This window comes from Miniopterus schreibersii (assembly GCF_964146895.1).
Source record: "Miniopterus schreibersii genome assembly, chromosome: 4".
In the NCBI taxonomy this organism is placed as follows: domain Eukaryota; kingdom Metazoa; phylum Chordata; class Mammalia; order Chiroptera; family Miniopteridae; genus Miniopterus; species Miniopterus schreibersii.
In genome coordinates this window covers 72,499,100-72,516,057 of record NC_138105.1, presented here as the reverse complement: position 1 = coordinate 72,516,057, position 16,958 = coordinate 72,499,100, and the positions used below count along the sequence as shown (strand labels likewise).

Here is a 16,958-nt window from a genome sequence, read left to right as displayed (position 1 = left end):
CTTTCATTTGTCTCATAGATTTTGTTGAGCACCTGCTATGTGCTAAGAAGTGTGTGGCCACTAGAGAAACAGTGATAAGTAACCAAAATCTCTTTGAGCCTTATAGCTTTGCTCAACTTTTCTTCCAGGAAGGAGCCATGCATTTCTGGATCTCTCCACTGAGTGTGACCCAGGTGGTGACCAATAAACATTGGTTCCAGTTGTCTCACTCCCCAAACATTCACCACCTCCTCTTGTCTTTAGATTTTTCTATATTTTCCTGAGACATATGGCGATTTCTGTTTTTCTAGGAATATATTGTGCCTAAGTTTATAAATGTATTGGTGTAAAACTGTATTCTGGTATTATCCTTTTATTGTGAAATATATTATATATGCACGAGAGTGTATAAAACATTTGTATACATTTTAGAAAATAATAACAAAGGAGCAGTTTGTAATTACCACTCAGGTTAAGAATAAAACACTAACTACCAAAAAAATAAAGAGAAAGTATATGTTCATTAGTATAATGAGTGAACGTCTAATGACATAACCTGTGCAGATGAAGAGGTGGGTGAGACCCCATCCCTCCCTCAAGAATAATGTTCTCCAGCTACTTCCTTCTCCTTCACCATGCTCTTTTTTATTATTATTATTCCCAATATTTATTATTAAGTATGTTTCTAAAATGTGGTTCCATTTTTTAGTCTCAATTGGCATGGAATAGTGGTCGTGACTTACTCTATTTCTACACAGTCAGGAACCTACTATGGGAGGAATACTCTGAAGAGTAGTTATAAATAAAGCAAAGGTTCTTTTCCCCCAAAAAAGTTTGTTTTTTCTCTTTTTAAAAAAATCTTTATTGTTAAAAGTATTGCAGATGTCCCCTTTATCCCCCCATTGATCCACCCACCCCAGGCCTTCCCCATACCAATGCCTGTGTCCATGGGTTATGCTTATAGACATATAAGTTCTTTGGTTAATCTCTCCCCGCCCCCTCCCCCCTCCCCACCTTCCCTCCAAGATCCCTCAGTCTGCTCCATGCTTCTATGTCTCTGGGCCCATTTTGTTCATCAATTTATTTTGTTTATTACAGTCCACATAGGAGTGAGATCACGCTCTTGACTTGGGAGTGTGGAGCAATTTCCCTTGTGTCTTCAATCTGAACCCAAATATATGAATCTGGCAGATACTCTTTAGCGTTTGTGGTAAATTAATTGTCAATGGATTTCCTTTCTGGATTTGTTTTTCTACCTCAATGGGTTAAAGGAGCTGTAATCTATGGAGTATGTCGCCTCTTCACTGCACGTATCTCCCAGTATTTGAATGACTTGTGCACTCCCCTGTCTCCTTCCCTTGTCCAGGAACCCTTAGAAGTGAAATTTGGGTCCTTGTCATCTTTCATCTTAAAGCAAACTAGGTATACCGTACATATCTATAGGATAAAGTTCCCACTAAGGATTGGTTAGGTCGAGTAGAAGAGCTCTCCAAATCCTCGGTCAGCCTTTTGCTCGAGAGGCCTCCTCTTCTCTGATAAGTGGCTGTCTGACGCTAAATGGAGAAAGGATGCTCATGTTTGATCTGCTCTTTGACAGCTGGGTAAAGTCAGAACTGGCCACTCTAGCTGGTTAGCATGACCGGCCTCAGTACCTAAAGGCTGTGCGTAAGATAAATATTCTCTCCGGCTCAGAGAAAATCCAGCCCCAGAGACCGCGTATTCAACAGGTGTGTCAGGAACATCTGGGCCTGTCGCTGGGGGGACCACAGACGCCAGGACGGACACAGTACCTGCTCTCAGAGACATGACAGCGGAGGCGACAGGGTAGATGATGGATGACTGAATTTAGTAGAGGGTGAGAAGTTTGAGGATGGAAAGTGTTAACGTAAAGCTAAAAAGGTTTTCAAAGTGAGAGACAACAAGCATTTATTTGAGATCAATGAGAATTCAGGAAGCACTGATTCCCACAGAAGCCCCAAGAGTGCTCTGAATAGGAAACAAAGGCAATTGGGTATTTGTGAGAAGGGGGAGGGGAACGATTACATCAGTAGAAGGAAGGCATTTCTATCGGTGACGATAACATAGTGACAGTAGTTCCAAATAATGTTTTTAATTTTTAGTTCCGGAGTCATCAGTCCGGTAGTCACAGTAACTGCTTTCTAGTTATCTTTGTAAATAGTTCTTTGGGAAACAGTGTTGCTTTAGGCCCAGTCCAAAGGTTGTTTTGCCCAATTTTAACATTCCAAAGGTTTGAGGCAGTTCCTCTGGCATGGCAGCTCTGGCTCCATTTTAAAGTGGCTCCATTTATTATTAATTAATTTATTTATTTATTTTTACATTTTCCCCATTTTGATCAAGATCAAAACGGGCCCAGCCAGGCGTGGCTCAGCAGTTGATCTAGGACCCAGGCGATCGGGGTTCGATTCCCGGTCAGGGCACATGCCCGGGTTGCGGGCTCGATCAATGACTCTCTCATCATTGATGTTTCTATCTCTCTCTCTCCCCTCCTTTCCTCTCTCTGAAATCAATAAAGATATGTTTAAAAAAAAAAAAGAAGAGATTAAAAAAAAAAAAAAAAGATCTTTCCTTGAAAGCAGCACTGATCAGTTATTAAAACATCATTGGTCCTCCATTGTCAGGTGGCTCATTTGGGGTATGTCATGGTATTGGCAGTCCCTCACCTCCAGGAATGCTCATTCCTGGTATGCCATGTCCCCCCATAAGAGGAAGAGTAGTTTGCTTTTTTTCTTAGGAGCCTTAGGCAATTGGCTATGAGAGCCCAACAACTTAATCCACGGAGAGGGCAGGCTGGGGAGGGAGGGTTTCAAAGGTAAGGTGGCATTTCACCTGAGACCTTCTGCTCCAGGGCACAGGGAGGGGAAAGGATGCACCAGGCAGAAGAGACAGCACATGCAAAGGACATGATGTGGGAAGATGATTGCCCATCCAAGGAACAGCAAGCCAATATGACAGGGGGCTTGAGCAGCAAGGTGGAGGGGCAGTTCAAAATGGCCTAAAATAACATACAGGGCTCAGATTACCAAGGATGTTACCCATAACCCCCACAGGCGTGAGAGGACACTCATTCATACAGGGGATACTGGCTGTGATTCACTTACAAGGGCAGGTGGGTTCCTGTGATGTCAATCACACCTAAAAAGTGAATCTCAGATACATTTAGGGAATGTCCATTCACATTTCAGAAGGACTTGCCATAAAGTTGTGATGGGTATTTGCTGAGTAGCTATTAAGTGCCAGGCTGTGGGAACACAATGGTGAGCAAGTCCAGGTGGTCCCACCCTCCCAGGGCTGACAGTCGGGGGGGGGTGGGGGGGTGCTGACCAAGTGACTTATATAACACATTGCAGCAGGCGTCGCTGTGGAAGTGGAGGCCTCAGTGCACTCGGAGCTCTGGAGACCTTCACCTCCACACAGCCAGCGGCATGGGGCCTCCCAGTGGCCATGCTCAGTGCCAGGTGCTTTGCCCACTTCGGGTTCTCCTGCCCTGGCCACCACAGTGCATTTGGTTATTTGGAGCTCTGAGCATCTTGCGACTCAGGGAAAGAGAATGCCAACTCCATTTCCCACTTGTGTCTCTTGATACTAATCAAGCACCCAAGCTTGGGCTTCAGCTAAGTGGGAAAACTATCTGGGGACCGTCGCTCAGAAGTGGGGTGAACCTGTGGCTCCGTCTCTACCTTTGCCCTGAGCTGTGCATCAGACCTCATCTGCCTGCAGCTCTGCGGCTGGTCCTTAGGGAGGCTTTAATTTGCACAAATGAGGTGGAGGTGGGGGCATGAGAGTCAACTTTTAATGAGCTCCCAGGTGTCACTGAAAATCCCGCGGCTCGTTCACCAGCAAAACTTCAAATTGGCTTCTTGGGGTTAATATGCCAGTGGAGTTTGGCAGAGTATGCAGGATGCATGTCCCATTGGGCTCTTTAATACAAGTCAAGTCTATAATATTTTTAATCTCTCGATGTGCTCAAGGGAGAATGCCCAGGGACCTTCGCTGATGGGCACTGGGGTGGGACTGGAGGTGGCAGGTTCAGACGACTTCTACTAATTGCCTGCTAAGGAGAACCCCGTAACATCACTTCCATTGAATTCTCTGGGGACTTGTTGGGTTTTGTTCCCCCTACTTAATTTATTTTCATTTATTAAACAGAGACTGGCTGGCCATGAGTGTGGATGTTTCTCTTTAGGTTCTTAAACACAGATTAATAGGCAAAGGGAGACTTGTATAGTAGCTCGGATAGCTTCCTGCGTTAGGGTATTGACTCCACTCAGACAGATGTGGGTTCAAATCTGCCCTGCCACTTCTGGCTGTGTACCCTTGGTGAGGTAAATTGCCCTCTCTGAGTCTGTCTGCAAATGGGGAAGCTGATAGTAATAGCACCTGCCTCATGGCGTGATGCATATTAACTTGCTGGCACTTAGTAAATGCTCATAAATGCCAGGTAGTACTGTTTCATCACTCAGTAGAGTTCAAGCCAACCAACTACTTCACTTACCTGACCCCAGGCTTTGAGAACTCATCCAGTCATTCATCTAAACCAACATTTATTGAGCACTTTCTGTGTTCCAGGCTCTGGGAATTCAAGCACAAAGCAAGCAAGATAAGGTGCCCTGCCTTCTGGTGTTCATCTCATACTGGAGTGAAAATCATTCACAAGAATGAACAAGTGAACCAAAGGGCTGCTCATTTGTAGTATTGTGTTAAAGGAAATGAAACACATGCTGTGGTTTTCAAATCGTATGTCCTAAGCTTTGAACTAAATGCATCCATGTGCCTGAGGTTGTTATACTACACACCCATCTGAGTGACTGGTTGAGGATGCTCCAGGGGAAGAAGGGTTTTCTCATGATTAAAGGCACCCAAAGAAGAAATGACCCACCCAGGGAGGGAGGGAGGCTTCCAACAGCGATGGTCATCCCTCCCCCCACCAGATGTGGAAGGGGTGACAGACTCTTAAGTTCTTTTCTGATTTGGTGGAGACTGTTTCAATTGTCAGGGACAGAAATGCAAATTTTAGGCAAAAATATATATCCCTAAACAAACAGATATCCAATGACTCCTGTACAAGGACGTGCAGGAATCGGGGGAGGTTGCCTTGGGACCTGAATCATGTCCTCAAGGCTCTCTTGCTTTGAAATGTCCAGTTTTTACGTGTGATTTTATTTCATTTGCTCTTTGTGCAGACAAGCATCCTTTCAATTACTCTAGATGGTAGACAGACCCCTCTGAGGAAAAAGAGGGCTCCTCTTTCCCACTATCCACATGCTTCGCTTCATGCTTTTCTGTTTTATGGTGACAACCAGTCATTACTGTTCCTGCTCAAAGAGGAGTAGACAGACCTAAATTTAGTATAAGTTGTGTAGTCGACGTGAATGAGTGGGGCACTAGACATAATCAGTTTGTAACCTTTGACCAACGTCTCATTCCACTCAAGCTCCAGCCCCTGGCAACCACAAATCTGCTCTGTTTCTATGATTCGGGTTTTTTCAGATGACACATGTAAGTGAGATCATACAATATATGTCTTTCTCTGTCTGGCTTATTTCACTTAATGTAATACCATCAAGGCCATCTGTGTTGTCACGATTGGAAGGATTTCCTTCTTTTTATGGCTGAAATATATTTGTGTGTGTGTGTGTGTGTGTATACCCTAAATTTTCTTTATGCATCCATCCATTGATCACTGATGGACACTTAGGTTGTTTCCATGTCTTGGCTATTATGAATAGTGCTGCAGTGAACATGGGGGTGCAGATATCATTGTGAGAGTGACTTCCATTCCTTTGAATAAATACTCAGAAGTGGGATTGCTGGATCATATGGTAGTTCTATTTTTAATTCTTTTAGGAACCTCTATTCTGTTTTCCATAGCGGCAGCACCGACTGGCATTCCCATCAACAGTGCACAGCAGTGCAACAGAGGGAACAGTATGTGAGAAGGCCCTGAGGACAGGAAAGGTTGAGTATAACAGGAGGTCAGAATGGAGGCCAGGGAGACTGAGCGCAGTGAGGGAGGGAGGTAAGTTGGAGAGAGGGTTCAAGGTGTCAGCAGGGGCTCAGTGGTACACAGTCCCTTTGGCTATGAAAGGAGATCAACATTTGTAGCAGGATATAGCCTTGAGACATGAACTGAGGTTTCTCTCATTCTCCCACCTCCTTGATTTTTGGGCAGCCTGCCACTCTCAACAATTGCTCCTGAAGCATACAGCCCACAAGGAGAGAAAAGAGCTGATGCAAGAAGCATGGATACTCAAAACTCACAGCTGAAATAACAGGGCATGAAAGACAACGTTTTTAGAACCAGGCTTTCTGCATTTTCCTTAAGATCAGGGTCAGGGGTGCCCACTTTCACCACTCTTATTTAACATAGTACTGGAAGTTCTAGCCACAGCAATGAGACAAGGAGAAGAAATAAAAGGCATCCAAATTGGAAAGGAGGAGGCAAAACTGTCATTATCTGCAGGTGACATGATACTATATAGAGAGAACCTTAACGATTCCACCAACAAAACTACCAGAACTGATAAATGAATTCAGTAGAATAGCAGGATACAAAATAAATACTCAGAAATCAGATGCATTTTTATACACCAATAATGAACTATCAGAAAGAGAAACTAAGAAAACAATCCCATTTACAATTGCTTTAAAAAATTAACTAGGGATACATTTAATCAAGGAGGTAAAAGACCCATACTCGGAAAATTACGAGACAGTGAAGAAAGAAACTGAAGAAAGTACAACTATATGGAGGCATGTACGTGCTCATGGACAGGAAGAATTAACATTGTTAAAATGTCCACACTACACAAAGTGATCTGTAGATTCAACACATTTCTTATCAAAATACAAATGGTGTTTTTCACAGGACAAGAACAAATAATCTTAAAGTTTATATGAAACCACAATAGGCCCCAAATAGTCACAGCAATATTGAGGAAAAAGAACAAAGTTGGAGCTATTTTGCTGCCTGATATTAAACTACACTACAAGGCTATAGTAATCAAAACAGCCTGGTACCAGCATGAAAACAGACACATAGATCAATGAAACAGAACAAAGAGCTCAGAAATAAACCTAGGCCTATACCATCAATTAATATATGATGAAGGAGGAAGGAACATACAATGGGGTAAAGACAATCTATTCAATAAATGGTGTTGGAGAAATTGCAGATACATGCAAAAAATGGAACTAGACCACCTTCTTACACCATATACAAGGATAAACTCAAAATGATTAAAGACTCAAATGTAAGAAGCAAAACTGTAAAACTCCTAGAAGAAATCATAGGCAGTAAGTTCTCTGACATTTCTTTTCGTGATATTTTTTCTGATATATCTCTTCAGACAAGGAAAACAAAAGAAAAATAAACAAATGGGACTACATCAGACTAAAAAGGTTTTGCGCAGCAAAGGACACCATCAACAAAATGAAAAGACAACCCACTGAATGGGAGAAGATATTTGCCAGTGTTAGATATGATCAGGAGTTAACATCCAAAATTTATAAAGAACTCATATAACTTAACACCAAAAAAACCCACAAAAACAAAAACAAAAAACACACAAAACCCCAAATAATCCAATTAAAAAATGAGCAGAAGACCAGGATAGACCCTTCTCCAAAGAGGACATACAGGTGACCAATAGACATATGAAAAGATGCTCAACCACACTAATCATCAGAGAGATGCAAATTAAAACCACAATGAGGTATCACCTCACACCTGCCAGAATGGCACCATCAACAAATCGACAAACAAAAAGTGCTGGCGAGGGTGTGGAGAAAGGGGAGCCCTGGTACACTGCGGTGGGAATGTAGACTGTGCAGCCACTGTGGAAAACAGTGTGGAGGTTTCTCAAAAAATTAAAAATAGAACTGCCATATGACTCAGTGATTTCACTTCTGGGTTTATATCCTAAGAAACCCAAAACACTAATTCAAAAGAATATATGCACCCCTATGTTCAGTGCAACATTATTTATGGAAGCAGCACAAGTTCCCATCAGTAGACAAGTAAATAAAAATCATGGTACACAGGTACAATGGAATACTACTCAGCCATAAAAAGAATAAAATCTTACCATTTGCAACAGTGTGGATGAACCTAAAGGGTATTATGCTAAGTGAAACAAGTCAGACAGAGAAAGAAAAATACCATATGATTCCACTTATATGTGGAATCTAAAGAACAAAATAAACTAACAAACAAAATTGAAACAGACTCATAGATGCAGAAAACAAACTGATGGTTGCCAGAGGGAGGGGGCCTGAGGAGTTGGGTTAAAAAGGTGAAGGAATTAAATACAAATAGGTAGTTACAAAATAGTCACAGAGATGTAATGTACAGCCTAGGGAATATATTATAATAACTATGTATGATGTCGGGTGGGTATGTGAAATATCGGGGGGGGTGTCACTTTGTAAAGTATATGATTGCCTAACCAATATGCTGTACACCTGAAACTAATACAAAATAATATTGAACGTCAATTGTAATTAAAAAATAAATTTTTAAAAAAGTTTTAAGAAGAACCAGGCTTTCTGAGAGAAAAAGTAATAATGGCAACGTTTATTGAGCATTTACTGTGTGCCAGGCACAGGTAATCCTCCCTGAGGCTCGCACTGCTGTGTCTCCTTTGCATAGTTGAGGAACCCGGGGCACAGAAAGGGAATTGACTTGCCCAGGTCACACAGCAGAGCTAAGACTTAAGCCCAAGCAGTCTGACTCTGGAACCCATACTCCTGGGGGCAAGTTTTGTTTCTGATGGTCTGGCTTTGAATTTCAAGAGTCAAGGGATGGCCCTCCCCACTCCACCCCAAGGAGAAACTTGGAGGTGAAAGGTCAGGGATGAGTCCCCCCCTCCCCCCACACACACTCCAAGCACACTCTGGTGAGAGTGCCTGGTACACAGTGGGGGCGCAACCAGTATGTTGGACAGGCTGCCTGGGCAGCATCTAGGGGTCCGGGAAAGGGAAGAGAGGAGCTTCCTAAAGGCTGGGCAGGGGGGTCACCTGAGAGACAGACTGGGAGGGGCAGACACAGGGGTGGGCTGTTGACAAGAGCAGGAAGGGAACTTGAGTCCTGGAGAGGATGCCAAGTCTCCTGTGTTCTGGGCTGGCCAGGGATCTGTTTTGGGAGGCACCCTTAGCTCAGAGGAACGAATCTGCCTCGAAGGGTTCTCCTTTGTGATATAGAACCTCAACTGTGCCCCTTAAGTCCTTTAACCCGGGGCTTCCTCCTGCTCAAACACCTCCCATGGCTCCCACCTCCCCACAGGACAAAATCTATAATTGGTCTCTGGGAGAGCCCTCGATCCGCGTGGGGCCCTGTGGTCAGCTGCAGAGGTGGTCAGGGTCTAGGGCTCAGAGACACTAGGGCCCCTCCCCCCAGGTACACCCAGCCGCTGGGTCCCTGCAGGCCTCCAGCGCCTCCGCTTCCTACCGGCTCTCAGGGACGCTGGGGCAGAGGGCACAGCAGTGTTATTCCTGGGAATCTGCAGGGGGAGGTGCGTGGGGTCAAGGGTGAAGCGGGGCCAGGGGGCGAGGGTCAGTGCGGGTCAGGGCGGGTCCTTGCGGGTCAGTGCGGGCCGGCGCTCAGCGGCTCCACCCGCAGCCAGAGGCCGCCCTCGGCGCGCAGGATCAGCTCGGGCTTCCTGCGCGGCTCGGGCTCCACGGTGTCGGGCAGGACTCGGAAGCGCAGCAGCGTGAGCGCCAGGACCACCTTCATCTCGGCCATGGCGAACGTCTGCCCGATGCAGTTCCTGCGGGGAGGGAGCGGGGCTCAGGTTTCGCCCAGGACCCGCCCGAGACCCTCACGCGTCCGCAGGGAGCGGGAAGGGGGCTACAGTGCCCGGGACCCCGTGCGGGCGGGCATGGCCCCTGGCTCCAGCGACGGACTCAGACCAGCCCACGGGCAGAAGGGGCTCTGAGCACATTGGGGTCCCTTCCTGGAACCCAGACCCTAACCCGTGGCCTCGGGGGAGGGAAGGGCAGGAGAGCCCCCCCCCCCATCAGGGGCGCGCCTGGGGTCTCAGGCAATGATCCCTGCCCCCCTTCCAGCCTCAGACGCCCGCCGCCCTCACCTGGGCCCCGCAGAGAAGGGAAAAAAAGCCAGAGGTGACCTCTTCTGGACGTTTTCTGGCTCGAATCTGAAGGGGTCATAGACCTGGGGGCGAGACCAGACAGGGCTGCTGGGTGGGGCCCCGAGCCAGCCAGCCTGGCAGAGCAGGCGTGTGCAGGATGGGGGGCCGTGATACGATGTGCCAGGGCAGAGCCCTGCTTCCTCCCCTTGGTCCCCCAAGGGAAGCGGGCAAGGGGGAGGGAAGGGGGAGGCGGCACCTCAGGGTCTGGCCACACGTGTGGGTTGTGATGAGTCCCCAAAATACTGATAAGGCAGGTGACACCTGTGGGAGAGGAGGGGCCAGTCAGGAAGAGGTCCCCCTGCGTGGTGGGCCCCTCTTTCTGCTGGGGTGACTCCTCCCCCGGCGTTGCCCTCACCTTTGGGGATGACCCGGCCATCAGGGAGCGTAATGTCCTGGGTACAGCGGCGGGAGATGACAGTGACTGGGGGGTGCAAGCGCATACTCTCCTTGACACACATGGTCAGGAAGGGCAGCTGGGCCAGGTCGTCCCTAAGGGACCCCACGACAGTCACCCAGGGAGCAAAACCAGAAACCCCCCTCCCCAGCTCCACGAGATCTGTCTCAGTAACAAAATAAATTCCAGATGGATGAAATATCTCACTCTCATTAAGTTGTGTACATTAAATAGAAACCGCTTTTTGTATGTCAATCATACCTCAACAAAGTGGTTTAAATTTAAAAAAAAAGAAAATCAGGGTCGCAGAAGTACTAGAGAAAATTGAGCTGGGGATTTTTAGAAGCTTTTGTGAGCAAACAAACACAAGAACATCAACCATAAAAAGGATTATGAATTTGCACAAAAATAAAATATTCTTTATGGCAAGAGAGCAAAATCAAAAGGCAAATGAGTAAGAAGGAAGAAAACCAGATCCAATATTTTACTCTTACTTATTATGGTGCTAGCGATAGTAGCTAATGCAGTTAGACAAGGGATAAAAAAGGAAAGGAATGGACTTTGAAATGTGGTGTCATTTTTGGCAGATAGTGATTTCATACTTAGAAAACACAAGAGAATCCACTGGAAAACTTGTATAAATGTTGAAGATCCAATAAGGGGGCTAAACTCATTTTCTTCAATCCCCTTCTTTTGTGTGGTGATCTATTTATTTACTTTTTAGAATAAATCTTTATTGATTTCAGAGAGAGGAAAGGAGAGGGAGAGAGAGAGATAGAAACATCAATGATGAGTCATTGAGAAACATCAATGATGAGAGAGTCATTGATCAAACACATAACCCGGGCAGGTGCCCTGACCGTGAATCGAACCCCGATCGCCTAGATCCTAGGTCAATGCTCAACCGCTGAGCCACGTCCAGCCGGGCTGTGTGGTGATTTAAATTTTTAATAGCTGGTATAGTTAACTGGTTCAAAATTGGAAAACTACAAAACACCACCCCTGAAAGGCCACACAGGAAATCATTAGTGGAAATTACTCCTAGGGTGGGGATTAAAGAGGACATTTATTTTTATTATAAACTCTTGTACTCTTTTCTTTTTAACTAAGTGCATCATTGTGTTTGAAGTCTTGGTTGAAAAAGCATGAACATTTATCTCCGGCCCACAGGACTGCTGTGCTGAGCAAAGGCTTGGACTGGAGAACATTACCTCCAAAACACCTGTCCAGCCTAATGCCACCTCACCGCCCCAGCCCCCAGCCTGGCTGAGGCCTCAGAATCTCCTGCTTGGGCCCCCATTCTATAGCATGTCCTCTCCAGTATGTCCCCCAAACTAGCCCAGATTAAAGATCTCTCTAATACCCAGATCTGACCTGTTCTCCTCCTGCTCAAACACTCCTGATGGTTCCTCTTTGTCCTTGGGCTAAAATGGAAGCCATTGACATTGCTTTCAAAGTCCCCCGCCCCCCAGTTGCCTCCATTCCTCTCCTCCTTCCTCCTTCCCTCCCCTCTGCCCTTCTCCTCGCACTCCTTCCCTTAGCCCAGGCTGTCTCTTTTTACCTAACTGCACCCCAAATACATGCAAATATCTACTGATCGGCATTCAGGGGCTCAGCTGACATGCTCTTTCCGCCCTCAGCCTTGCCCATCTTACTGTCAGCCCCAGCGCTGCCGGTGTGGACTGGGAGAATCCTGAGCTGGGACTATTCCCCCACCAGGCTGAGCCCCTGGAAGGCAGAGGCTTGCTCTGGGTCCTTCCTGGGTCTCCAGGACACAGAATGGAGCTGGGAGGAATTGGAGCTGGCCCAGAATTGGAGCTGGGAGGGCACTGTGCAAGGTTTGTTGAATAGGGACTGGAAGGATGAAGATTCAGGTGTTCCTAGGCAAGCGCTGAGTGACTTTCATCCCTAGGTGTCCTCTGTGAATCCTGGACTAAACAATATGGAAGGAATTGGGAGGCAGGAGATGAGCAAAGATTCAGGTAGTGAAGATATTTGGGGGGGAAAGTGATTTCAGAGAGAAAAGGGAGTGGAGAGAAAGCTAATTTACTAAATATGTGTTAAGTGGCATCATCTGCCCTCACACATTGTCACTAATTCTCTCCAGGCCCAGATCTTTCTGCCCCAAAAGCCTGTAACTTTTTTCCTGCTATCCAGGCCGGATACCAGACCCTGCCTCTGGGCTCTGCTTCCATTCCCACTAAGTGGATGACAGAATGACAGAATCAGCAAAAAGACCTTCCCTCTTCCCCATTTCGGGAGCAGAGCCAATGAGAGGGCCTCAGGAAGGGGCCGTGAGAACCCCCACTCACCATTCAAGCTCTTTAGGCTCCCGGTCCCCCAGGAGCTGTTGCACCTCCTGCCGGCAGCGCTCCTGGTATTCTGGGTGCCTTGCCAGGTTGTACAGGACCCAGGAGAGGCCGCTGGCTGTGGTGTCATGGCCTGAGAGGCAGTCAAACAGGCTTGGGTCTCTGGGCTGCTTTAGCACCAGCAGGTGGGCAGTGCCCTTATATTGAGGCCCTCAGGGAGGGTGGGGAGGATCAGGAGGGATGGGGTGGCCCAGGGCCACCTGCCAAGTCCCTGGGATGGACAGACCCCACCCCGTCTGTAATCCCACACTGGGACCCTTACCCTCAAACATGAAAGTATCAGCCTCCGCTCGGATGTCCTCGTCTGACAGTCCCTTCCCATTTTCATCCTTGAAAAAGGAAGACTCCCCAAATCACACCAGCTCTGAGGGCCCCTGAGACAATCTCCGAAGCTCTGTCATCCATTCAGAAACCCAAGTCCGCACTGCACTCCTAGGCCTCCTTTTCTCACCAGCACCAGAGGCCTCAACCCACAGGCCTCCTCTGCGGCCTCACTGTCTCCTGGTGAGGAGGGCTTTCTGATTTAAATAATGTTACTGGCAACCTGGGTTACAGATGATTGAATTGCCTTGGAAGTTAGACATTGAGCATTGCTCCTGAACCAATGGCTCACATTCTAGGATGGGAAATCCAGAGGCTCTATCTGCCCTAGAGATAAGGAATGGGTTGTAAATCTATAGAACCTATAGACTTTGCCTTCTCAAAAGATTTGTTTATGCTCCAAAACAATAACAATATAGCAACCTTCCCCCCTCTTTCCCCCCTCCCCCCTCCCCCATAGTGAAGAAAGGGCAGATGTGTCAGCTGTCCTATATAAATCCCAAGATTCAAAATGTGCAGGTACCTCTCCTGGGATGCAAGCATGGCTGTGTGTACAGGTAAAAGCATCAAGTAGCCCTCAGAAGAATTTGGGGATGGGGAACCAGAGCTACAGTTCTACTCTGGCTACTGTTACTGCTATGAGTAATAGATGGGCTGCTCTGATCCATGGTTCTGGCATATATATCTCCATATCCATGGTAAACTAACTTATTAACTTGGAAGTAGAATAAAATCTCAGGCCCTTCACAGTTTCAGACTTAGCAATCCCATTCAGGCTGCACTGTACACGGTCAGCTCTAAAACTTAACCCTGACTCGTCCCTCCCTTCCTCAAGCACCCCCCATGGCTCCCCAGTGCCCTCTGCATCAAATCCAAGTTCTTCAATCTGACATTTGAAATCAAGTTTCCTTCTACCTCTTCAGATGCCAGAGAAGCCCACCTTGGTCAGCAGGAGCACATCAATGAAGTCCAGAGTCTTGGTCTTAGCCTTGGCCTTCAGAAAGTCCTCAACACCCAGATCAGGGAGGGTGCGGCGGCGCTCCTGGATGCAGGCATATGTGAAGTCGTGCACGAGGCGGCAGGCCCGACGGAAGCGCTGTCCGTCAGGGGTTAGGTAGTACAGGAAGTCCGTGCACAGTAAGGGTTGTTGGTACCGTTTTGTGACGAGGGCACTGAGCTCCAAGATGGCAGCAATATATTCACTAGGCCTCCTGCAGGGTGAGGGCAGGTAGGGAAGCAACAAATTAGCTCAGCTGAAGCCTAGGTGGACCTCCCACCAGAAGCCAGGAGCTACCTCCCATGAGGAAACTGAGTATCCAGGAACATGTGGCCCGACAGATACATGGTGGGGATAACCCAGGAGATATGACCCCCCAGACTTTCTTCTCTCCCCGAGCTGCCGCCATGGCCCAGGCACCCAGAGAACAGCTTAGATATCACGCGTCTCTCTTCTACCCAGTGCCTGCCCCTCTCCTTCCCAAAGCTTCCCACACAACATAGACTGCATCCTCTCCTAGCTGGTCAACAGGCCCAGCCCCCAGTCTCCTGGCATCCAGTGTCAACACCATCCGGGGGCCACACAACCGCTGCTCGTCTCTGGAGTCACATGTCAAAGCTCAGTTTTGGTCACAATCCTCATCTGCTCAAACATTTTCCAGGGCTCCCTGGAAACCTCAGGATAAAATTTATACCCCTTTTCTTGGCTTTTTAATGGCCCAAAGATCTAACCCCTGCTAAGCATTCTAACTTCATTTCTAAGCTGTCTCCTCACTGTTCACACACTCTGCTCATTCTAGCCTCCTGGACTTTATCAAACAGTTCTACCTACCTGAAGGGATCACTCTTTCTTTTTCCCCTTCCTTGTCATTCAATGTCCAGCTCTGACCCACCTCCTCCAGGAAGGCCCTTACGATTGCCCTGGTCAGGCCCCTCTCCATCTACTCCTTTGGTCTATGGCTCATGTGCCCAGGCTCTGGGCAGAGACTCACTCTTGGCAATTGCTGTCAAAACTGAAGACACATTTCTGCAAACTGTCCAGAGTCATGAGGCTGATGTGTTCAAACATGTCCAGACGGGTTCTGCCCTCTGAGATCAGGCGTTGCCACTTGGCCTGGACAGAGAAGGGGACAGAGCTGGGGCTTCCATGAGCCCTTCCCTAACCCCAACCACCTGGATGGACTCCCCCAGGCCCTGCCTCTTGGTCCTCTGTCCCAGGCACTCATGCCCAGGGAGGACCAGGCTTGAGTGGGAGTATACACTATTACTCTGGGACATGAAGACCCCCTGACTGGCAGTCAGGAGACCTGGGTCCAAGGTTCAGCTCTGCTTCTTATGCTCTGTGTACCTCATTGCCTGCCTCATAGGCAGCTCATTGCCTGCCTCTGGACTTCACCTGTCAAATATTAAGTAATAGTTAAGATGACCTGCTTTGGTGTCAAATGAACCAAGTTGGAATCCCAGATCCATTTATTAGATCACTTGCTAGATGTTTGAACGTGGACAAGCCTCCTAACCAATTTGAGATTCAGTTTCATCATCCATAATGGGGAAAAATAATCTCTATCTCACAGAGCTATAAAAATTAAATTAGACAACACATGTAATGGAATGGGCACATTATTCCTGGCATATAGTAAGTGTTCAATAAATGCAAGCTTTCACCATCTTTGTTGTTATAATTTGATTAGGAAAATATCCCTTGTGTTGGGAGAAGTAACCCTCCATGGTCCTTGAGCACCACTGCACATTCTTGATAACGTGTTCCAAAAATGCAATGCCTTGATGTTCTTTACCTCGGCTATCTCTCAGAGTTGTGTTTGCAGCCAAAAACCTTGACGGATAAGGTAATCTCTCCCTCTGCACAAATATCAGCTTGCTTCCAATTGCTCTAAAAGTGACAGAGTCCCTAAACTTAGCACCCTCCCCCCATAATGCAACATACGGCATGAGCAGATATTCACTGACGCCCACCTGTATCATCCTATGATACCTGATGACTTGGAGAAAGGATGCAGACCAACAGAAACACATGCTGGTTGCTGTGCCAGGAGTAATAAACTGTCCTTTGTCTCTGACCCAGGAGTCTCATGTCTTCTGGCAGAATCCACAAAACAGTTACAAGCTCACTTGTCAGCTTGCGAGTTTGGAAAAATCCCAGGCACTTCATAAAACCGTTACCTCGGATTCTTCACTTCCGTGTGTATGGCAGCCAAGCACAGCCAAGCACCTAACACTCTATAATGCGGTCATTCAACAGTTCCCACTAGGACCTGGAGCCTGCTGTACCACCATTTAATTATGTGCTGGCCTTTTGACCTGCTTTGGCCAATAGGCTGTGGTGACAATGAGGAAGTGATGATCCTGAGCCTAGATCTCAAGTGGCACTTCAGCGTCCTCTCACGCTCTTGGAACCCTGCCTCTGCGTGTGAACAGCCTGAAATGCCCATGAAGGGGAGAGAGGATCCCATGAAACAAAGTCCAGTTGTCCCACCTGAGACCATCCTAGGTCAGCATGTGCCAGCCAAGACCCAATCGTGTAAAAGGACTGAGCCCGGGTCAGCAAAGCTGCCCCTCGGCTGATCACAGGTCCATGAGTAACCAGGGCCACATCAGAAAACCCCCTCCAACTGACTCATAGACTTGTTGGCAATAATAAGCCCTTATTGTTTGAAGTGGTTTGTTACTCAGCAATAACTACCGTGCAAGGTTCATCCATTGAGGAACCATGTC

The 16,958-nt window shown here is 47.2% G+C and overlaps 2 protein-coding genes across 2 annotated transcripts in view; both read right to left on the bottom strand.

The window, feature by feature from the left end:
* Nucleotides 1-16,958, bottom strand: part of LOC308556324 (olfactory receptor 1f45-like) — a gene marked incomplete at both ends in the record, with an annotated part of 504,663 nt that overhangs the window by 31,774 nt on the left and 455,931 nt on the right.
* LOC308555614 (uncharacterized protein) overlaps nucleotides 8,558-16,958 on the bottom strand; it is a 40,172-nt gene continuing 31,771 nt past the window's right edge. The window contains exons 18-25 of the mRNA XM_081134012.1: nucleotides 15,218-15,339; nucleotides 14,170-14,440; nucleotides 13,171-13,237; nucleotides 12,852-12,981; nucleotides 10,501-10,634; nucleotides 10,342-10,406; nucleotides 10,086-10,168; nucleotides 8,558-9,764 (exon numbers count right to left, since the gene is read on the bottom strand). Coding sequence (XP_080990138.1) covers nucleotides 9,581-9,764; nucleotides 10,086-10,168; nucleotides 10,342-10,406; nucleotides 10,501-10,634; nucleotides 12,852-12,981; nucleotides 13,171-13,237; nucleotides 14,170-14,440; nucleotides 15,218-15,339 — 1,056 coding nt within the window. The 3' untranslated portion in view covers nucleotides 8,558-9,580. The remainder of the gene's footprint in view (nucleotides 9,765-10,085; nucleotides 10,169-10,341; nucleotides 10,407-10,500; nucleotides 10,635-12,851; nucleotides 12,982-13,170; nucleotides 13,238-14,169; nucleotides 14,441-15,217; nucleotides 15,340-16,958) is intronic.